Here is a 23,697-nt window from a genome sequence, read left to right on the forward strand (position 1 = left end):
CACTTTACTGACTAGGCACACCATTCAACTCCTAAAGCTCTGTATCCAGTCAATATATATTGGTAGTAGGTTTAAAAAATAATCACTAAAAGTTGTGTTAGGTGTAATTACCTTTCCTGCAGTGTTTGCTGTTTTTCAGAAAAGGGCAGAACGGCTTTTATTCAGCTTCCAAAGGCAAATGGATACTTCTTTATGTGCTTAGCTGGGCAAGAAAAAAAAAAACAATTTGGTGTCACATTTAAACATGTTAAGACAAAAGTAAAAAAGGAAGGAGACCTTTTTTTATGCAGAGACATAAAAAATAGCAGGTGATTTGTGGCAGCAATTCAAATATTGTGAAGGTTCTGTATTTGCAAATGTTGTTTATATGGTCTTGTAGCAGCTACCACACCAAGAGCAGCTTATCAGTGAAAAAAAAAAAATGTATTGTATATAATACCTTTTTTATGAAGTTTATTGCATTGTCAATAGTGAAGGACATCATCAAAAAAGGAAAGCCTAAGGGTAGGAAGTTAACATTAGGCTTGGAAGACTGGATGCTATTTGCATAGACTTTGCTGTGTTGCGTCAGATATGATGACAAATAAATGCTTTCTTTGTACTGCATAGGATAATAGCACTGAAATTTGTGTCTAATACGAGACTAATTTAAATAAGAGCCTATGAAGAGTGCAGATATTCTGGTAATGTGGGGGGAGTATAAAGTTCTGTAAAAGATGCAAGTATGTTCTCATTAAATCGCTGATGCTCTCAGATGTATGAGCCAAATAGTCTCCTCCTCTTTCAGGGAATAACCTGTTGTAAAGACCATTCAGCTTGACCACAACAGGCATGTCAGATTATGTCCACTTCTCTGTAGGCTATTCATTGAGAGCGAAAGAAATGGTATTGTTACTTGCCTTTCTTCCTTTACTTTCCCCCCTTCAGCCAGAGGCTTTAGTTGTCTGCAGGGGTCATAACACTAAATGTGATGACTGTTATTTAATCACATACCCCAATTAAGTTGTCCCAGTTGTAAGTCAGAGGCCTGCTGTGTTAAGGGCTCCACAACTGATTGATAGCTCTCTTTTGAGGAGGAGGTTCTGGAAAGTGAGACTGAATGGGGGAGCTGAGCTGGTTATCGAGTGCTTCTAGGCACTGTAATCAGAGTGTCAGGGGGTGAGGACTGGAGGAGGAAAATGAGAGTGTCTTGTGGATATCCATGAAAGGTTTCTCTGCTTGGGGGCAAGAGGATAAGAGAGCACAGAGGCTTCTGTTCCCAGCAGCTGGATGGGAGGGGAGTGGCAGCAACAGTGACTGCTGGAAAGCTCATGAAAATATGAGAGACTGATGGGGGAGAGAAGCCCACAAAGAATGAAATAGTTGATTTGAAATGATTGCTCTTGCCACATGTTGTCCTTGGCCTGGGCTTTCCCCTCTGTCATTGTGTGGGTTCCGTCAAAAAAGTTGTATGAGCTGTGTTTCTCCCCCCTGCCTTTTTTTTTTTTTTTGACAGCACCTTAAAGCACGTACTACTAAAGGTCTTTTCTGTAACTAAACTATACAGTAATGATGATATATCTTCTGTAACACATAGCTGAGTGTTTACTTGCCCTTTTGTCCATTTGGGCTTTGATACAAAGTTTAATAGACTCTTAACACTTTATAGGGTTAAAAAAAAGTTGGGTTTATTTTTCTTTTTTTTAAAGAACATCTCAGGGACTAGAAATAAGTGGTCTGAGGTTTGGGTGTGATATTGCAGTAGTAAACTGTATAGCATGAATATATCCTCTGTTCCCTGCTGCCTAAATTGAAGTGTGCTTCATGTATCATGAAATTTATATTGATAACATAGAGACCTGAAGAGGGTAGCAACTTGTGCATTCAAATTTAAGGAAATAGGTATAATCCTTGTTACTGCTGCTTGTGGTGCATATGGATTCCTTACATTATATGGTTTCCATGGTGTAGTGAAGCGTTCAAAATGCTGAGTGAATGATAAAGCACCTGATTAAGAAAATCAAATATAAACTGGAAAAATAGACTCTGTTCCTTCGAGCTTGCTGTTAAAAAGGCAAATTAGCTGGGAAAAGTATAGCAAGAGGGCAACAGCATTAACCTGCAGATTAGAAAATGCTATATCACCAGGAGAATAGGCTGAACTACATAAATCTGTGCACACTAAGAAGAAATTAGATGTTTAATAGAGAATGTAATTGAAGTTTAAAAAAAATTAGTTAATTTGACTAATGTCAATTCAGATTATTTGTTCTACTTGCATAGCCATGGCAGGACAGTGGACAGTGTAGAAAACTCCAAAGAAGAGCTGGATTTTTTTGTTGGGCTTTTTCAAATGGATCTAGCCTTTTCAGAAACATGGATTTAGTTCAGAAATAGTTTCTTTCTGTTACTGAATATTGTGTTGAGTGCTGACTGTGGTGACAAAAGCAAATGTATACAGGGCATTCCAGAAGATTTAGCAATGTTGACTATTAAAAGTAAAATTTGTGCAGGTTGCCACTGCATGTTGCGTTAAGCAACTTGAATTACGGTGTGATGGTAAATTGGACACCGGGAAGTGAATTATAGTTGCACCAGTAGGGTAACTGGTTTCTGAAAAAGAAACATCTCAAAAAGAAATGTCTGTGTTGCAGGCAGATGCTGGTTGTACTGCCTGAAGACTGAAATTTCATGGCAGCAGATCAAGCTTCTGCTGCTTCTGCTGCCTCAGTGAAGCGTTTAAAACCCAGGAGGTCAGAAGGTTGCTTGGAAAAGTACAGTCCCTATGGCTACCAGCACGTCTCATATGCCCAGGATATATGATTTGCTTTGCAGAGTCCTGTGCTCACTGGGATGGAACGTGACTATGAAGCATGTTAGTAGTCTTTGCACTATAAAGGCCCTGGTTGAATTTGAACCAGCATCCCTGAAGAGATTGGCTTTCTGTCCCATTTTATCAATTGACTAAGCTATTTCCCTTTCAGTCTAGATGATGCCTTTCCCTGCTTTAGCCTGTGCTGCCCTTTTATCTGTCCCAAAGGGGAATTACTGGCTCTTGGGCTTTCCTTTTGCTTTGCTGCTGCCTCTCTGTGTGGTCCATTTTGGACACATTTTTTCCTGTCTGTTTATGGACTTCCTCTGTTTCTTTCTACCTCATTATGGAAAAAAGCAAGCCTTAAATTACTAAAGTATAAAATGAGTGTCTATACACATGTATACACACCTTCCAGCACAGAGGAAGCTGGATTTAATTAACTTGGTAATGTTCTATGTCTGTTTTCTTTTTCCAGTATTTGACTGCAATTTTGAATCTCCTTGTGAGCTGGAATATTCCCTTACCTCAAAAGATGAGGAAACCCTCAACAACGCATGGCTCAGACTGAGTGCAGAGGAGATCTCACAGCTAAACATCCCAGATGGGCCAGAGAGAGATCACTCTGAGAATACACCTAAAGGTAAGATGAATACAACTATGTAATGCCTTCAGTGTAGTGGTTAGTTTTAAAAACAAAACACCCTCACTCCCACCCCCCAAAAAATCCCTAACAAAAAACCCCAAAGCCCCACCCAAACAAACGTGTCCTCCTAAAATACTGAAGACAGCTATAATCCTTTTACTGCAGCAGGCAATGAATGCAAACAATGTGACAAACAAAGGAAGTAATTTTGCACTTGAAAGATCTGTTTTTGTCTAAAGGCAATCTGCATCATATATAAGGGAAGCAAAATATCAAATATAGTCTTGTGTAAAATGTGAATCAGGCTGACCCTTTCTGTGGATGGTGTTTGAATGAGAACTATGGTGCCTGTGTTTTAAGGTCATTCAGTGTTTGCAAGAGATGAATAAAATGGTCTGGTTTTACTGCTGCTCTAGGTCCTGTTTACTGCTTGCTTATTTGCAGACCATTTTAGGCAATATCCTTGTGTCCATGGCTTAGGTTTTCTGTTTGGTAAGAAAACAAAAGGTGGGGTTTTCCCTTAATATAAGAAAAAAGTTACTGTCTCTAAGGAGAGCTAGGAAGCCTGAAAGAGGGGAGTGCAACAGACTTTTCTTCTTCCTTGGAAGAAAATTTGGTTTGTTGGAGTTATTTTTCCTGCTCATGATCATATCTGTGAACAGCAGCGTATTTCATGAAGACTGTAAGCTCTAAAAAGATTTTTAGACGTGTTTGTGCTCTTCTAATCCTGGGAAAGCAGAAAAATTCTTAACATCCTTCCTGCTGTTAGTGACACCTGCTTGAAACCTCTCCCCATAAGGGTTGGATGGTGTTGGTGGGAATGGAGTTACAAAATGGAAATGGGCGAGTTAGGGCTACAAGCTTTATCCAGGCAAAGAAAGAGGTATAGGGAAGGACAACAAAGATTATCAGGGATATGGAACAGTTTCCGTACTAGGAAAAAATAACAGACAAAGATTCTTTATTCTGTCTGCAATGGTAGGACTTAGAGGTCTATAAAAATGCACATTGAAGAGCAATGGGAAGCAGCTGTGAAATTAGTGGGTGCTGGGTATAGAACAAGCAAGAGGAGGTGTTTTTTCATGTAGTACCTGTATAAACTGTAGTAATAAGATGCATGAATTAATGTTATGGAGGCCAGAAGTATGCATAAGTTTAAAGAAATATCAGATGAATTCTTGCAGAATACATTCATAACTGGTTATTTAATTCAATAGTCTTTTTACAGTCGCTGACTCAAGAAGCCCCTTATACAGAAAGCTGCAAGTGAAAGGATCCTTTTCTCGGTAGCCAGTGTCAGAGATGGCATTTGACTTTGCAGACCTGCAGTCTGACTGCTTGTAACAGTTCTTATGCTCAGGCAAATACTGAGGAAAAGTTTCAGTGCAGCTCTCATTCATATTCTTTAATTCTGTTTTCTCATCTGTATCAATAGCATAGTACTTTTCCCCAGATAGCCATTATAAATTAACTTTTAAGGCCCATTGCTTGAGCACTGATTCATCAGCAAACTGAGTCATTTTGGTGGGATCTGTCATGTGTAAAGCAGATGGACCACATTTGTCATGCATGCAAATATCTTCTAATTTTCACATCAAAGAACATACATGCGCACACTAAATTTCTTGCTACAAAGATACAGTTAAGCGGAAGTTTGAGGTAAATCAGAGTGTCTGCTGCTGTTCTCCTTTTTCTTAAATTCTAGTGCAAGCCAGATGCTGTTGAAATTTAGGAATTAAAACCTGCTTGTTTTGAATTGATAAGAGTAGCTGTCACTTTCCTGGACTAGGGAAAAAAATGAGGAAAACCAATGAGGAAATAAATGTATTGTTCCAGGTGTAGCGCCTGGCCGGGTTGCTGCAGTGCTGCATATTGTCAATGTATGTTTCTTTTGGATTCTTTTCGGTAAAGTTATACCTTGTCTATATTCAGTTTTATATGTCTGTCAAAGCAGAAGAAGGGGAGACTCTTGGCTGGCCCCATAGCCCAAAACCCAAGGGTAGTATTGGTTGATGATTTCCAGTTGCCTATTGGGATAAAACTCCATTTCTAAGCCCAAAGTTTTGGGGTTTTTTTCTTCATCTGGAATATAGGCAACTTAAGCTGAAGCTTGTGTTCTGCTGTTTTCTCCTATTCTGAGGAGCAAGCACTCAGTGTCACATTGAGTGGATTAGGTTTGTGGGGTGCCAGGGTGGGTTGTTTGAGGTGTTTTATTTGTTTGGTTTTTGTGGGTTTTTTTGTGTTGGTTTTGTTTTTGTTTTTTTTTTTATCAGGCATGTTGGACATAGTCAGTGGTAATTTTCTCTTAAGCCCCTCAGCAGATCTGTAGGTCTGCAACTCCTAGATGACTTTAACTCTTGTGCATATAAAGACTCATTTGAAAATCAACACTTGGAGCTAGCATCTCTCTATTTTAAATCACTTTAATTACAGCTGCTTGGCACAGATAGTTGTGTGGTCTGTTTCAATTTGAAATAATTAAGCACAGTAATTCCAACCCCCAGTGTTTCCTGCAAATTGTACTTCCAATTATCTCAATCTCATTTCATCTACTTTGCAGACAGTAATGCACAGAGATAAACAGATAGCATAACTAGATTTTGGGATGGTTTAGCTCATCCTTGTCACTTGGCTATCAAGTCATGTCAAGACATTGATACAGACAAATGCCTTGCGTATAATTCATTATGCTTTGTATAAGTTTCTGTATAAGGTTCAGTAGCAAATCATTGGTAGATCTCCCAAAGAGAGACATTGGAAGAACTTCTGTTTTTTTGCCCCTGTCCCCGCAGCATGATGCAGCTCAGTCTCAAGGAATCAGAACAAATCAGCATGGATCAAGCTGCCTAGAGGAAGAACTACTTTCAGATGTCTCAGCATTTGGTTACAGTCACATCTGACTGTTCCACTCACTTGGCATGTTCAGCATGCGGTGTCACACAAATCATTGATCTTCTGAATAGGGATAGATGGTGAGGCGGCAAAGTTTGCTATTAAATTATTCAGGGTAAAAGATTGGAGGTCTGGTTTGCAAGGAATTGAAAAAGGATGCTTAACAGAATAGTAGTGTCAGGTGAAATTTATTTGAATTGAGGTGGTGGGAGAAACAATCAGAGTTTGGCATATATAAGCACAGATTCTGAGCTGGCTATAATCACTGAAGCTGATTTTGGGGTAAGAATAGAGCTGTGAAAACATAAACGCAGTAGCAGTCACAAAGTAAATGTCATGTTGGGACTTCCTGGAAAGGGAGTACAAAATAGGAACAATATGCTGTAATATAGGTGTGGGGGTAGCTGTATCTAAAATGCAGCATTCTGTTCTGGTTTCTGGGCATCAAAAATCATTTAGTACAGCTGGGGAAGTTATTAAAAGAATGGAAACAAGGATGATCTAAAGTATGTAATGGCTGTCTTTTAGGAACACTTAAATTAACTAGGGTTACCCTGCCTGCAGGAGACATCTAAAGGAATACATGGCAGAGCTTTATAAAAATCACAGAATTTTATAAAATCCTTATAAAAGATGTATAATGGTTTATAAACTCCCAAGACTGTATAAAGCACCGAAAGGATGAGTACAGAAGGAATATTCATTATTTCTTCTAGTACAGAATTGGACAGCATCAGATGAAATTAGTAGATGTCATGTTCAAAACAAAAGGAGATCCTTCAGTATGTAACAAACAGTAAAACTGTGGAACCTTCTTCCACAGGGTATTGTTGGTGGGTCCGCAAATTGACAGAATATGTGCAGGGAAGAAAAATAGTTATAGCTACTAAATTCTCAAGACAACCTTTTCTGGCTCAGAAAGTCCTTGCACAATAGATCCCTGAAGGCCAGTGATGGGGAGGTGCAACTGTTTGCTCTCCCTGATCATATATTCTTTCCTATGTATCTACACCTGTCTGTTTTCAGAGCCAGATGTCTGAAGGTAATGGATCTTTGGTCTGTGCTGGTAGGGCTGGTGTGGTGGTGTGTCCCTCCCTCACCACCCAGCCCAGTTTTTTCTTCTCTTCGAAAAAGGAGAGAAACGCACTAAGGGTTTTGGACCAATTTGGAGAGTCGGAGAAAAGGTGCTATTTAAACATTTAATATTATTTGCTATTCTCTTAAAGCCTTGTGAATGGTATCGAACCATGCAAAAATATTGGGTATTTGGTAGGAAGAACTGCAGGACTGTCTGTCTATAGAAATCTATAGAAGGGAGGCTATCGAGGTATTTTATTTTTTGGGGGGGAGGTGGGGGGAATTTTGTGCTAAAATGCTTCACTCTCCTCCATTCCCCTCCATCTTGTAAGTGGACCAGTGGGTGGTAGAATCATTAGTGTATCTGCCAGCTAGGCCCGACATGGTATGTGAAGATCTGCTGGAGCTACTAATATTTCCAAGTCAAACTTATGTAGCTTTCTGCAGGATCAGAGGTTTAAGGTTAAAATTCCATTGATGTGCTAAAGATTGACAGGAAAATCTCCACTGTTGGAATCTGAATCGGGCCTGTATGTGCTGTAATGAGTAGGCAATCCATTGTGGATTAGTAGACTTCTTTTCTCTTAATTCATGAATAAGCAAAAAGATGCTATAAAAAATTCAAGCATTCTGCATCACTGACTGCATTTATTTATTTTGACAAGTGTGATTAATTCTTAATTATTTATGATCCTTCATAATATATTATACCAGCAAATGTACTGCAGTCTATCGTAATGAAATATGAGGAATTGGAGATCTTGCAACTGTGGCAGTATTTCCTAAGGAGGCAGGTTAGACAACCCAGTTTGTGGTTAGAATGATAGAGTTTGTAGACCGAGGAAGTTGCACTTTGCAGCTGTGTGGACATACGTGTTTGTCATGCTCAAGTGAGTCATTTGCCTCTCTGATAAACCTGAGATAGGTCAAACCAGCCATAAATTCTGTGCCTTTCAACTCTTGATTCAAACCCAGGGTTTTCTGTATTATGGGGGCCTCTAGGATAGAGCTCTGAGGAGCAGGTGGTTTAACATCCATCAGAAAGTGTGCCTTTCCAGAATTCATCTCTCCTGCTACCTCATCGCAGTGCTTGTATTTTCCTTCCTCCAGAGAGGCACTGGCTGAGCTTCCTGTCAGCAACATTGCATTGCTGTGTTGCCCATGGACTCGTGGAGGGCAGTAATCGTGGTCCCTGATATGGGAGCACAGTTGTGGCTTTCTTCTTAGTCAAATTTTACAAGGAAGAGGAAGAGAGAAACCACTAGTACAAAGTTAGTCTTGTGTATTTAAGGAGGTAGGACCAGCAGCAGCTGGACCCAAAACAAGTACACACAAACTGGATCCAAATCTGCGCTTGACCGAATGTCAGAGTGATCTGTTTCCAACCATAAATGCAGTTTTAAACTTGAAGGATTAGAGGCTTGACCACTCCTGACTATGGTGATGCAAGCAGGTTGCCTGCTCCTCTTTTAAATCTTGTGATGCTAGATAAAGTAAGTGAATTTCTACTTCTGTTATCTGAAGATTTCAGGACCGTGAAAATATGCAGCTACCTGATAAAAATTTCAGATGAAGAGAAAAGTTGGGGAGGTATGGCCACTATTTCAAATAAGAATCAAAAAAGTAATAAGCCACCCTGCAAATGTGAACACCAATTGAGACAACTCCTTAATGGAAAATGTAGTTTAAACTTTCATGAAGGATAGCAGGGGAAGTGGGAGATGAATGAGGACAGTGTCCTAACCAGCCACTGATTAGTTGAAAAGCTCTTACGTAAGTTCTGAAACAAGAAGTATCTGCACATTGTGTTAATGTGGTTTTGATTTTTGTAATTATTACTAAAGAAATGGAGCAAGGCTAAGGCACTGAGCATATTAGCAAATGGGAGATAATGAACTGCAGGATTATAAAATGGCTGTTGACTTTAATTTATGATTCCTCAGACAAAGAAGAATGAGGCAGATAATAAAAGATAATAAATAATATTTTGTTTCAGATTATCACTTTATTAACAAAACAGTAGAGTATAAATCAATGTGGGCTTGCAAGAAGTAAGTAGAAGTTATTTTTCATGTAGGAATCTTAAGCAGAAAAAAGACTTGTAACATCTACAATCCCACTAAAAGTTGGGAAAAAAATTATCTCTGAAAAAGATAGCTGTTTACCAGGGGAAAGAATAAAGGGTAAAGAGAGTAGCTGGGCTTATGCTAGACAGACAAAAGTCTTCCCTTTACGTTAAACCTTAAGACTGGTTTGAGGATATGCCTTGATCTCATAGAATTGATCTCTTATGTGTCTTTTAAACAAGATATCAGAGTATTTCTTCTTTTCTTTAGTAAATCATTACATGAAGTGTGAGGTTTTGACAGGGTGGGTCTGAAAAAAACCCAGAATTGTCTTCTCAGGAGAATTTCTATTTTGGAAGAAAAATGTCTTTGAAACTATCGCAAATTTTGACAAAAAAACTTGCAGAGCTGAATGTTTATTGCACCCCTCTTTAATCCTGGAGAAGGATGTGGATCATCCTAGTCCGCAAAGATTCAGTCCAGAGGGTTGAATAGTCCTTAAAAAGATACTGCTGTGGTATGATGCCACCCTAATTTTGTTATTTGTAAGCATTCAGATAAAATACAGGTATCCTATGAAGATTTGTAGTCAAAGTGGGATTCAGTTTTCTATTAGTTATTTTCCTCTTTAAGATTTAGTCATTGAGTCAGTGGAAATAATTGTTGTGTGTGAGTTGAAGGATCAGCTACATACCACAAGTGAAATAGTAGAAGAAGTAAGTGAGATCTGGAAGCAACACATGGACTGAAAATTATTCATCAATCTTACTGCGAATGAGAGATTTATGGATTTGTAGGGATGACTGTCAAGTTCTTTGTAAACAGAAAGGGTTTTAAAATAAAAAAATATTATTCACAGTGAATAGTTCTGGCTGTTCTAGTTGCAATTTAAATTTTGATAATCAACTTGGCAACATATACCTATCAAGTGTTACAACAGAGCCCTGTAGGAATTTATGCAATATTAATACACTTAATGCAAACCAAGCTTGCTTCCAGAGTCCATTGGGCTGTGAAGAAAAAAAAATGCAGCCTTTTTATGATGGTCAGATTCCAGCTCATGCTCTGTCAGTACAAGAAATGGACCAGGTGTTCTTAGCATTTTGCAGCTTGCTCTTCTCATTAGTACTACACTTGTGCTTTGTTATTGCAAAATTATTTCCCTTTAATGAGCCTGCTCTAAAGAGTCAAATTATTGTCTCACTGTAGGACAGTGTGTTTGTTTATAGAGTAGGTACGTATTTATATGGACAAGCACGTGGGTTTGTTGATTTTAGAAATCTTGTTTGTTCATTCCTTAATTCAGTGAAGACTTGCGTGCAACTCCATATGAAGTGTTCTGTTCCCCAAGCTGAAAAAGAAAAATTAATTTTGGTGTGCATCAGATGTTAGTATGCTCTAATGGCTTGCTGCATACCTGTGACTAATGTACTTCAGCAAGTATATCCAGAAAAGGCATAGACAATGAAGAACAAATGGGTTGTAAAATGGTCTCTTTCTCACTCTTAGGGATACTTTCTCCTTGGCAAAATGAGAGGCATATTAAAAGGACAGCTGGAGGGAAGCGTATCCTGCTCTTGGCTGTGTTTGACCTTTTTATAGAAAAAGACTACTGGATTAACACACACTTGTGATTTTTTTCCCTCTGTGACGTAGGGGGAGTGTTCTTTATCCCCAAATGCTTGTGTACGTCCATGCAAATGTTGTGTTTGGGATTTTTTTAATTGAAATTTTCAAGTATAGTAAACTCATATTTGTGCAAAGAATATTCAATGAATTATATAATTGTTATTTTATAGTTTTAATTTCTTTCTAGCCTGCCTGCTACCTCTGTTTTCTATATATTTATTTTTTAACGTGCCAGTGACAGCTCATGCATACGGCTCTGTACATAAAAATACAATGTATGATAAAGGAGTATCAGCAAGACATTGTAAGCCTTGCAGGCACTTGGCTGCATATTGCCACTCCTTACCACCCATAGTCTAATTATATCTGTTGCCAATTACTACAGTAACCTGTGCTCCTTTAGCACTTTACCTATGAGGCTCTGAGAATGCTCTACTAAATAAGACACTTCATATGGTTTTGAAGAGTTGGGAGAAGTGTTTCTCCATGTCATCAAAGAGAAACTAAAGCACAGTATGGTTAAATCAATAGCCCAAGGTGAGTTGTGTTCCTAGCTGTGGCAAACTTGTATCTCTTGCACCTTAACTAGTACTAACAGCTAGATGCCTGTTGCTCTACAGGATTTTTGTCATGAAGTTGGCTTGGTCCACTTATAATAAATAGACATCATCATGTGGGATTTTCTACAAACGTATTCTGTGAGATTATGTTAAAAGCATCAGTAAATGGATAACAACTGGAATATTTTCACTATAGTTCTTCACATCAGTGATAATGTATCTGTTGTGTTGCAGTAGCTATCTTACACACCTATGCTTGAATGAATACATTAAGAGAGCCACAGAACTCTGGAAGCTATGCTATGAGAACAAAGCCCAACTAATTGAACAGAAGTAAAAAAATTTTAATTTGGAACTGTGATTGATAAAATATCATGATTCAGTCAGGATCTTAGGGCAGGCTAATCTAAACCGAAGTGCAGTTTGACCATTTTGCCTAATCTAGAGAGGTAAATTTGGGTAAAGAAAGAGAAAATTGATTTTTAATATTCCTGTCCTTGGTTTTCTGATTAATTTTGAGTTGTTTAGTTGCAAATCTGTAAAGGATATGTTGGTACTACTGCTTGCGTAGTATCTAATTTTTGGAAGGACACAATTGCATGTACTACTTCAGAGGTGTTGCAAGGAGTATGCCCCTAGACATGCCTTCAGAGGTTCAATCTTACTCACAGGAATTGTTAATGTTAGAGCTGACAAAAGTAGTTTCGTTTATCTTGAAGGGGAGGGAGACCTATGAGCTTAGCTATATAATCCTCGTTTTCTCTTACAGATGCTGAAACTCAGCATGGTTATTTTATCCTACTCAAAGTAACCAAAGAAGGTTGCAGTGTTAAAGATAAAATACTGAGTGAGAATTCTGTTTTGTGTCTTAAAAAAAAAAAAAAGTCTTAATACAACTGAATGCCTGTTTAGGTGGTCCCAAGCAACTTGCCTAAATTCTAATAAATAATCATCCATTCAGTTATGAGTTAGAAATGATCCCTGAAATTTCATCTGTTTTCTTTGTTTGCTTGTTTTGAGAGCACAGTGATTAAACAGATGGTGAGAGAATGGCCATACTGGAAGAGCAGGAGAGGGAAGCAAACTTATGGCCAGACTTTTCAGAATATTCTCTCACTCTTCAGACATGCTTGTGTCAGGGACTGTGCGCTAAGGGGAGCAATAGAATGTAGCCCCCCATGTTATGTTGTAAGTCTGCTGGGATACATACTACAATATCATGTTGTTGATTTGGGATCTCCAATCCTAGACCCCATTCCTATGTTGAGCGACACTGCCTTTCTGTGCAGTGAATTACATTGTGTATCCCTCTCTGTAAAGAAATCGCTTTCTCTAAGTCCCCTTAAGTCCCTTTAGTCTCAATGGCACAGTCTTTCTTGTCTATCAAATGCAAGCAATCTAGAAATGCTTGACCTTTGTCTTTTGCCTTCCATAAATAAACAGAACTTAAAAGAAGATAAGCATGAGTGACTGTTGAAATGAAAAAAGTCTATTTTAAAAAAAATCATTTTGACTTGATACTAACGGTTCATATCATTTGCAAACCCAGATGAAAGTCAGTTTTGTTAGCTGAATGCTCCAGTGTCACAACAGAAGTGAGAGAAGCAAGCACCACTTAATTCTAAACTGCATTTCCTTAAGAATTCAATAAATGTAATGGTTGGCTCTTAGCCATTGTTCTGCGTTTTTCCTTCTATCTATTCTATCGCTGTGAGCAGATCTTCCCACTCTTGTGTGAGAGGCTGTCCTTCTAAATTATCTGGTGTAAACACGAGTAAACAAGACGATGAGTAGACTTCTCCAGATTTGAAGAGGTGTTCAAATAGCAGAACCAGAAGGTTTGTTGCTTGCCATTGCCTGTGTTAAAAGAATAAACCTGATTTAGGACAGAACTTCAGTAAGTCGCTTTGTATGTTGCTTTTAGTGTGGGTCATCTTGCTGCTTTTGTGTGCTTCCAGTGTGGAAGTGGACAGGTCAGGCAATGAAGGGAAGCATTTTACTGCGTACCACAGATAGTCATCTCTGGCAGTCATTTGAAGCCTTGCAAGGCACATAAACAGCATAATGAAGGTTAGATCACAACTCCTTTTCACCTGTCACAGTAACTTTGTTTATCAGAGAAAAGCCCAAGCTGCAGAACTCTAGTATTGATTTTGAGCAGCTGAAGGTTCAAGGATGTTCTGGTTTCAAGGTGTTTATTCAGAGCGTTGAAGAAATAAAAAGGCCCTGTTATAACAACGTTATGATGCAGGTTTAATTCCACTCTAAGTGTTTTTCCTGAAGATGTGGAAGTATTTGGGGAGCAGGCAGAGGATAGTTTATGTTTAACTGCCCTAAAAAATTACAGCTTTTCAGGCTGCCGACGGTGGATATAGTGGGCTCTGCCTGCCTGCCTGAATTGATCCTGCATGTCAACAAGGTCACTTCATTACAGGTGAAAGTTTACTGTGACATACAGAGCTTGGAATTTTACATTCTGCACTTTCTTAGATCGGGGAAAATAAAAGATTGTTCTGGTAGCCTCACTACTTACGCAGTAGTGCAAAACCATTTTAATCTATAGTTGTTGGTTTATCTATCCAGCTGGCTAAGGGCAATACATTTAGTGTTATCATGTCATTGTCAAATCAAGATTCCTGAGGAATTAATGGTTTAGATAATTTAATTAATCTCCCTTTTATCATCAATTAAGGGTTAAAAGCAAGAGCCCTAGAATAAGATACTATAAAATGTTATATATCTTAATTCAGAAGATGTGGCTTCCACCTAAAGTAATGACCTTTCCAATGACTAACCAAGCCAAAGGGGTATCTGTTAAGCAAAAGTGCATTCTAAAAATGACTTAGTAAAGATGCCAAGCCATTTACAGTTAGTGGCAACAGCTGAGTGAACAGCAACAATTAACTTTTTTAATACCAGGTTTCTTTAAGGACATTTATTTAGGTATGAATACAAGTATAGGATAGGTAGCTGGTTGTCTTATCCATGCATGGAGAAAGGTGAGTAGAGGTGTAGAAGGAGTTTTAGCTTTGCTGAAGGAATACCTAATCAGTAAACAGAAAATCTGGATCCCAGTTACCTGTAAACCTCCTGAAAAACTAGTGATAATTGTAATGGCTTTGAGGCAAGGGATGACTAGAATGTACTCCAGGCCTTTTCAAGTTGGTGTTTGACCAACTGGTGCTGCAGGCATTTCTCTCTGTGGTCAGTGTGCAGAATGAATGGTTAATGGTAGGTGTTTGCTGTCCAATGGACTCAAGCGATTTTTGTCATATGTAAAGCTGAACTGAATATGGACTTCTGGAATATTTGGGGTGCTTGGATTTAGCAGTATTATTCCCAATTGCCTTAAAATCAAGGAAAACTCAAGAACTACAAGTTAAAATGTTGACTATTTACAAATTGAATTTGGGCTTCCATTAACACTAAACCTCCTGTTCTGTTGTACAGCAGGCATTTGCCAGGACTTGGTGACAGGACTAAGGGGTATTTCACTGCAGATGAAACTTTGGGGATCAAGCGTCCAGGTTTTCCTTGTAATGATGAGAAATCCCATTGCAAAGTCATATGAGAACTAATATGCTTTCAATAGTATTGGTACTGTGCGTTTGCTTATGTGCTTAGCTGAAATGTGTGGGGTGTTTATGTCATGGATGAGTGCTGTGTGAAGCTGAGCACTTTCTTGCCACTGACTTATGGTGAGAAGGTGTCTCTCTGGACAGGTAAGGGGAACCGTAAAAATGTGCTGGAGTAGGGGCAGTGCTTGAGTGATCGTTGTCTTGTATTTTCATTACAGAGTGAGTGACAAGGTGTAATTGAAATAACTGAGCTCTAGCCAGATGAGGTACCTCACCTGGGTGTAAAGCAACACTTAACTCGGGGGAAGAGCTTTTTTGCATGGAGGAATTTGGCTGGGATATCCCTGAATTAAGAGATAGGAATTAACTCTATGTTAAAAATGCACATTACAGACACTCTTCTACTATGTTTTTTTTGCCTCTATGAAATGATACATTTCAGAGTGCTTTGTGAGTGGGCAGGTGAAATGTACTGCATTAGAGCTACAGATTGATTGCGACGTGTGTTATTTAATGTTACATCCATTAACTCTTGGAGAAGGTGGGGCATCAAAGACTGACCCTGAGTGTGAAGCTGTTAATGGCCATTGCACCAAGAATGACCTAAATGACTTGTAAAAATTAGCTAACTTGTTGGTTACTTGATTGGTTACTTGGTACACTACTTTAATCAGCAAACCAAACTTTTTTTAAATGAAACTAAGTTACTGAACAATTCTTTGTTGCTAAAACAACTATTCATAATACAGACTGCAGAAACTTCAGTGAACTACAGATCACTCTCACTCCTGCAATGTAACCAAAGCCTTGGGGTTTTTTTTGTTATGTTTTCTGAAAAGCACCTTCCTGTTCCCTCCTCCTCCGCTGATCTTTTAACAGGTACTGTCCTCTTGTTCTCCTTTGAAAGCATCTTGGGCTTGCTGGATGAAGGAGTACAGACCACAGGAAGTGGCATTTTGCTAGCCCAGGTGTATTTGCAATGGACCTGTTGGTGAAATTGCTGAAGTAGCTCCCAGTTTCTCATCGTCTGGCTGAGAGAGCATGTTAAGCTGAAGTCTGGGATGTTCCTTAAAGCCTGACACTGTCACAAGGTGATGCAGATGTGCATTGTGTCACTGGCAGCCTTGCTGTGGGTATGACTGCAGACATAGTGACAGCTCTTTTTTAACGTGGGTGCAATGCCTTTCTTACCTTACAGGTGCCAGCGGGGGTGGTAGTGTAAGGAAGTAATGTCGTGCCAGTTTTTCCCACCTCCATATACTTGAGGGAAATTAGTGCCTGTTATATATGTGGATGTTCTGCACTTCCTGCATGGGGTGGGGGACAGCAGAAAGGCCAGAGTGAGGTTTGCCTCTGCACAGGGCATTTCTGAGTGTCATCCAGTTAATCATGTGTGATCCCTTACAGAGTTGGTATTAGACCGGCAGCTTAGACCAACAGCAGCTTGACAGCCTGTGCTGCAAGCTTGTGAAACAAGTTCAGGAGGGAAGAAACATTACATTTTGTTAACTCTTTTACAATTGGGAAAATTATATTAAAGGGGAGGGGGACTGACCATTTTATTTCTGTTCAGAGGTAAAACCTAAACCACTGGCATGTAGCTCAGGGAGGAGAAAAGTAGGGGAGCAGCAAATGGGGTGTGTCATGTAGAAACAGTAGCATATCTGGTTACTGGAAAAACTCTGCTATAGGGCTTAGTCCTGCTAAGGACCAGTATCTGCTGTGTGACAATAAAATATACAAAGAACTTCTCTGTATTTCTTAGGACTATTCAAATACTTACAGCATGTGCTTAAGGACTTTGTTAGATTGAAATACAAGGCTTGCCTTTTTGCAGTATTGGGTTCACAGAACATGTTACCTGTTTGATAGCCTCTCATCTCTGCTACTGAGATCTGCACTTTTGTCACCACAGAACATTTTTATAGAAGGAGAATGACTTGTCACTGGTCCCAACACAATGGCATTTCTACTCCCTTTCAGGTAGAGATAACGATCATAAGGATTTCTCCCATGCACCACCTTTGGTCTATAAAGTACTAGCGCTGAGAACAGGAGATGATTTATCATCTTTTCCATATTACCAAATGTCTTTTTAATTGATGGGAATCTTTTTACAATCACTTAAAAAAAAATAATAAAAATTGCTCTTGAGGAATTTTCTCCCAGCTGACAGCAACTTAATGAGGGGTTGTGACTTTGTAATCAATTTTAATTATTGTGTAGTTAGTAGTGCTAAAAATAACAACTTCAACTTTGATATTGGATGATTGATTTGTGAAGCCACTTTTAAATAATTGATCTTTTGTTCCCTGAATGTTTTTCTGTTAATGCTTTTTAAAGTAAAGAAAAAAAAATCAGGCAAACATTTCAGTAGCTAAAGCACAGATAATATAATGTGTCATAGTAACCACTGCTACCATAACTGGGTTTCTATAAACTAAGAGCTGTGTGTTTTAATAGTTAAACCAGGAAACTGGAAATCAGTATTTCTAGGTGTTTTTCCCATTCCATCACTGACTCAGTAGGAATATGATCACATACAGCAGCCATTTTGTCCCTCAGTTTGCCAATGAGCAAGACTCTTTAAAATAGTCAGCAGACTCTGTCAAATGTTGTAATGCTAATAAGAATCAGTTCTGGTAAGACTATTTTACAAGGGGAGAGTAGAAAACTGCATCATCCTGTTATTTTAAGAATACATGTGCTCAGTTTACAGATGATAGGATGGCTTTTTTCTGCATTGGTAACTGTAAATCTGAAAGACCAGTTTCTTCTGGATTTTTCCCTGTTGTCAACAATACTAGAGGGTCTCTGACTAGACTTTTGTGCAGCCTGCTCTTCTGTTGTTGAATCATAACTGAGAATTTCACTTCTAATATTTGAAGTAGAGGAGCACCCTGCTTCATTGCCAGAAGTTGTCAGCCTTGTGGCATCAGAGATTTAAATGAAATGTTAGAACAAGCCTGTTTGCTTGCACATATATTAAATGAGGTGAGAAAGAACAAACCCTTTTTGGATCATCGTCGTTCAGAGTACGACCACATTCTGTATGTTTGCAAAGTACTTTGAGTTCCTTCAGAGGGAAGGTGCTATAAGTTAGTATTACTGTTCTGTGTGTAAGTGATAGTGGGTTGTTGGCAGTAATGGGACAGTGAAAATGGATTATCATTAATGTCAGCAAATACAGTTTTAACAATGTTAAACCCATAACTTTGTGAAACTAAATGAGATTTCTCCTAACACAGCTACTTATTTGTATTCACTATGCATTGCGCAGACTACCTCACTATTCTTAAAGCAACTACCAATCACCACGAGGAGTCAAGCAGACGCTGCATTCTCCATAATTACAAGCAATTTTCCAATTGAATTATCCCATGATTTAATTCCTTAGCTTGCATCTGGAGAGCATCAGCAATGTGCAGCTGTTTTGGCTTTGAGAATTAATTGTTGCTAAATGCATTAAAAGTGGTCTTGCTGCAGTGATTTCAGAAAAGAGTTAAATCCCAGCTCACTTCTGGATTAAACTTCTACTTATTTCCTGTTTTCTTGACTCAACATCATGATACAGGCCATGGGTTTAGTAGCATTTGTCTGGGGTAGTTGTGAATCTTAATTCACAGAAAGTATGTTTAGTCACTGAACTGAAATCATATTACAATGAAACACAAAGTTTAATAGAACCATGCCAGAGTCAGTAAAGGCCGGAGGGCTGGAGATTAATGATAAATTATGTTAGTTTATACTGCTGGTATGACTGCATAGCTATGGTTTGCAAAAGAAAGAGACAGTAACTTTGCAAAGTACAAAGTACCTGGTGAAATAGGTACGGCATTTCACATCACAAGGTTCTTTAGGCAGGCCAAGTACTTCAAATATAGGAAGAGCGTCTTAGTCATTTGTCCCTGAGGCATGGGTGGACAAGTATTTAGACTGGGAGTAGCATGTGGTTTATTTCTGAAATTAGAAAAAGAAATAGAAGGATTATTGAGAGCTTTGTGAGTCTGAGATTATCATCAGGGCTTTCCAGAGTCTGTTAGATTCCAGTGAGAACAGATTTTTTTTTTTTTTTTTAATCTAAAGTCCTAAATTTTTTTTTTTTTTTTTTTCCATTAAATATGAAGACTAGACTGTAGCTAGGTGTCTTAAGAATCCTAGAATAGAGTGGTGTATTTTCATAACTCCTGCAGGTCAATGAGAACATTCTTAAACTGTACATAGTTAAATAATGATATGAAGAAGATGTGGAACTTGTAAAGCATGCATTAAGTTTCTAGCTTTGATTTGTGTGGCCTTTAGATTGATTATTTAATGTCTAGGATCCTGTTGTAAACATATACCTTTTATGAAGTGTTGTTGATATAAAGTAAGGTTGATGTAAAGTACTCACTTTAACTGGTTTTGTTGCATTAATTCAGATAGCAAAAAAATTTCTAGATTTTTAGCAAGAAAATGTTACTGTTAAATGAATGTGGCTTAAAAGATATCCATCCCCGATAAGTAGAGGTTATTTATCCAAAGCTCTGGAACATGATTATGTGGCTAAATATAAAAAATTGGCTGGTTTAAGAGTTCTGAGATCCTGCAAGTCCTGTTCATGTGAAATGTGCGATGTGTGTGATAAACTCTGAAAGCTTGGCTGTTTTCATCCAGATATTTGGACAAGTTTGGGCCATCCTTTATACTAAGTCAGATTAGCTTCTGGGTAACATCCTAAACTACCTTAAGGTAAGGTAACATAGCCCTGTTGAAATTCAGTGGTTTTTTCCGTTTCTCAAGAGACAGATCCTGGATTAGTATAGCTGCTTACGAAGAAAATTAATTTCGGGAAATTATTTGCTTAATACCTGCAGAATATTTGATCTTACACTATGGTATAAAGCTTCTAATTATATTAACAATGGTGAATTTATATGAACCTGGAAGAGAAAATAAGTTCTGTTTATGTATTGTTTATATTTTCGATACATTTTAAAGACGCTGGTTTGTAGAAAGTATTACTGTTTCAGAGTGTACATACAGATTATCACAATTCTGGACCTGACTCACTTTCTCAAAGGCAATTTGTCTTTGCCCAATGATAAATATTCTATACATTTACTTTTTTTTTTTTTTTAAGACTGTAGCAACATAATTTCTGTTATGCTGAATCGAATCTACAAAGAGATGGAGAGTCCAGTATTTTATCTTTTGTAGCCTTACAATAGAAGAAGGGGGGTGGCAAGCACCCCATTGTAAACACTGTGCTTTTCAAACACCTTACAACGATAAGGACAAGTAGGTTCTGATTATATCTGAATAATATAAACATGATTGAGTTTGCCTAATGATTATGTCTGGCTCATGATTTCTCCTTCCAGTGAGAATCATATTGTTCAGGTTTAACGTAACCAGGACACTAAGGGAACATGCAATTGAATTAGCTGCTTCTTGCAGAAGTTTCCTTTGTTCTTGCCTAGAAAGCAGCTTTCTGTAGGGCTTGTCTGCTAAAGAATTTCACGCTGTTATTTTTATTCCTTAAAGGAAGGCTTAATTTGGGAACATGGACAAGTAGCAAATGCCCTGAGTTAACCACTTTCTTCTCTTAAAAACTAAACAAATTTCATCAGTTCATTCTATTCTATGGCTGGAGATGTCTTATCCTGTTCCCATACAAACAAAGCATTCTAGTTGCATTTGGAAAGCCTGTGTGGGCAACTGCGGATTCTTCACAAGCTGAAGAGAGAAACTCCTGAGGGAGGAGCATTGAGAAAGGCACAGGATTGTTGGACCAACTGACACAAGAATTTATGAGTCATTGCCTCTAGACAGTGTAGAGAACACAGAAGCAGTAGGATAAATGTGGTCACATAGGATTGAGAGGCATTGCTAATATAATAGTGGAATAAAGTAAGAAAGAATGTGATGCCTTTAGGACTGGACTCCTGGAGGTAAAAACTGTGGCAGAAATTAAAAATCTTGTACATGGAGCATAGTAAAAACTTCTGTTCCAAGCAGGGGTTTTATTGGCTGGAAGTGGAATTGCTAGGAGAGACTTCAGAGTTTCTGTTAACTGCACAGCAGTCAGCTGTGAGACTGGTGAAGATTTTCTGAAAGAGAGAATATGCTATTGCCATTGCATAAAACAGTAACAGTACCTAAGGCAGAGTACTGCATACCAGTCTGGTCAGCAATGTTTGAGAAAGGAAATCTAAAATGGGAATAGGTGTAGAAAAGGGTTCCTAGAATGGTGCTTAGGGAGCAGAGATCTTGCCACACCAGGTGAGGTTAAAAAATGGCCCTTTTTAGCCTACTGACCTGAAGAGTAGACATTGATGTTTACAAATATGTTTGAAGAAAGAAAGGCAAGTGTTGAATTACAGAAGAGAGCTAGCTGAAGGAGAAGGAAGTGTTGACCAAGGAACATGTGAACAAATACAAGCTACAAATTCATTTAGCACGAAAATGAGAAAAAGATTACAAACTATCAGAGCTGTGAATTAGCATTCCAGTGAAGGGAGCTGGTAATCTAGCCAGTTTTAACACAGTACTTCATATTGTCCATCAACAGATGAAAGAACTGCCTTTCCGGGTATTATTATGTGTACTTCTTGCTCTAAAGTACATACTGTGATAACTTCTGAATTGTCCATAAGGCAATTATTAGATCAGGGTTGCTCTTCCCAGCTGTGTACTGGACCAGTCTATTTGTACAGAACTGTGGAGTGTGAAAACATCTGTAGCTCAGACTATGCAGATCCTGTAATAAGTTCCCAGCCTGCAACTGCACACTGTCCCACATGGTAGTGTTGTCAATTTTGGCAGTGATACTGTTTCATATAAGTAATCTGCTCTGACTTGCCATTGTTCTCAGGATGCTGGGTTTTCTATGCTTTTCAAAAATCCTGGTTTTATGGTTTTATTTTCGTGTGGATTTGGATGTTGTGAAATACAGTCAATTTGCTGCGTTTCTTTTTACATCACAGAATGAAAGGGCTTCCACCACCCCACAGGAAAACAGGGTGGCAATAAGCCACCAGTGCTGTTTGCTTAGCTACGCTGTGAAGAAGTAAAAGTGGGCACTTGGCAGCTGCATAGGTTCCCCCAAGTCTTCCACCAGTCAAGCACTGTGCGCTGCACCATTTACATTTGGTAACTGAGCAGTTAAGGATGTTGTATTCTAATTACCTGGCCAATTATGTGCAGTGCAAAATTCCCTGCTAGTACTGCTGTGATAGCCTGAACTGCAGACAGTCTTGTGATTAAACTGTCCCTCGATGATGAAGTCGATAATTAACAAGACGGCATTTTGCTGAGTAGTGAACAAAGTCAAAGAAAGAACAGAATTGAGTTTTCAGTGCTGTAATATGGTTTTAATGGTGCTGTTCTCAGGGACGAGAATTGTCTCTGACCTCCCCTGAAATTAAAAATGCGTATCCATATGCAAAAATGTGGACCTGATTTCTCTACACAGAACATAATTTTGATCAAAGGGCTGGACAACCTACCCTATGAGGAAAGACTGAAGGAGTTAGGTCTTTTCTCCCTGGAGAAGAGAAGGCTCAGGGGGATCTCACTGCAGTATTCCAGTATTTAAAGGGCAGCTACAAAGAGGACAGAGGCTCTCCCTTCACAAGGAGCCGCATGGAGAAGACAAGGGGCAACACATACAAGTTACACTGGGAGAGGTATCATCTCGACATAAGACAGACATTTTTTTACAGTAAGAACAGTCATTCACTGGAAGAACTTCCCCATCACTAGGGGTTTTCAAAACACAGTTGGACAGGGTGCTAGACAATCTCATCTAGGCTCCCTTTCCCATGAAAGGTTGGACCAGATGATCTTTTGAGGTCCCTTCCAACTTGGGCTGTTCTAAGGTTCAAATTTTGTATAAACATCCTTTGGTCTGCTAAAAATTAGTTTTGTACATGGAACAAGCCATTTTCCTTAAAAGAAAAAATGTAAGGAAAAGTTTCATTTCAGTCTAAAAATGAAACTTCTGGCAAAGATCTTTCGAAGACAAGAACAAGTTAAATCAAGGGCTTTATGTTCCAGCTAATGTAGTTCATAAAAACAGCAATCATCATTTGGTAAATTAGTGCCTGAAAATGGGTTGTCAAACTTAGAAAGTATAATGCAGTAATTGCACGAGGTCTGTGGGTACCAGGTTATTATGGCATTGAGATTATCAGCTAAATTAAATCTGATTGGTTTTATATGTTTTTTAAATTTTGTGCTTAGATTCTGAAAATGGTCCTCATGATTGAACATAGTACCATCTTCTGTAAAAAAGGAATGTGTCTTCCTTTGTTTTTTGAGCAATATTTGTCCTTAGAACAAGTACTTTATGAGTTCTCGTATGTAGCAGCTTCTGCTTTGATGTTTTTTTAATGGCCTTAAAGGCACAGAAACTTGCATCTGATCTCTCTGAGGTTAAGTCTTACTATATCGTTCATCACCTTGATAAAATTAG

General features: G+C 38.5%; 1 protein-coding gene across 1 annotated transcript in view; it reads left to right on the top strand.

Annotated features, from left to right (window-relative positions):
- The first annotated feature begins 2,832 nt into the window (after positions 1-2,832).
- The window catches only part of ALK (anaplastic lymphoma receptor tyrosine kinase), a 219,971-nt gene continuing 199,106 nt past the window's right edge, over positions 2,833-23,697 (top strand). The window contains exons 1-2 of the mRNA XM_010577848.1: positions 2,833-2,854; positions 3,270-3,434. Of these exons, the coding sequence (XP_010576150.1) occupies positions 2,833-2,854; positions 3,270-3,434 (187 nt within the window). The remainder of the gene's footprint in view (positions 2,855-3,269; positions 3,435-23,697) is intronic.

This window comes from Haliaeetus leucocephalus, unplaced genomic scaffold (genome assembly GCF_000737465.1).
Source record: "Haliaeetus leucocephalus isolate CR32 unplaced genomic scaffold, Haliaeetus_leucocephalus-4.0 Scaffold577, whole genome shotgun sequence".
Lineage (NCBI taxonomy): Eukaryota > Metazoa > Chordata > Aves > Accipitriformes > Accipitridae > Haliaeetus > Haliaeetus leucocephalus.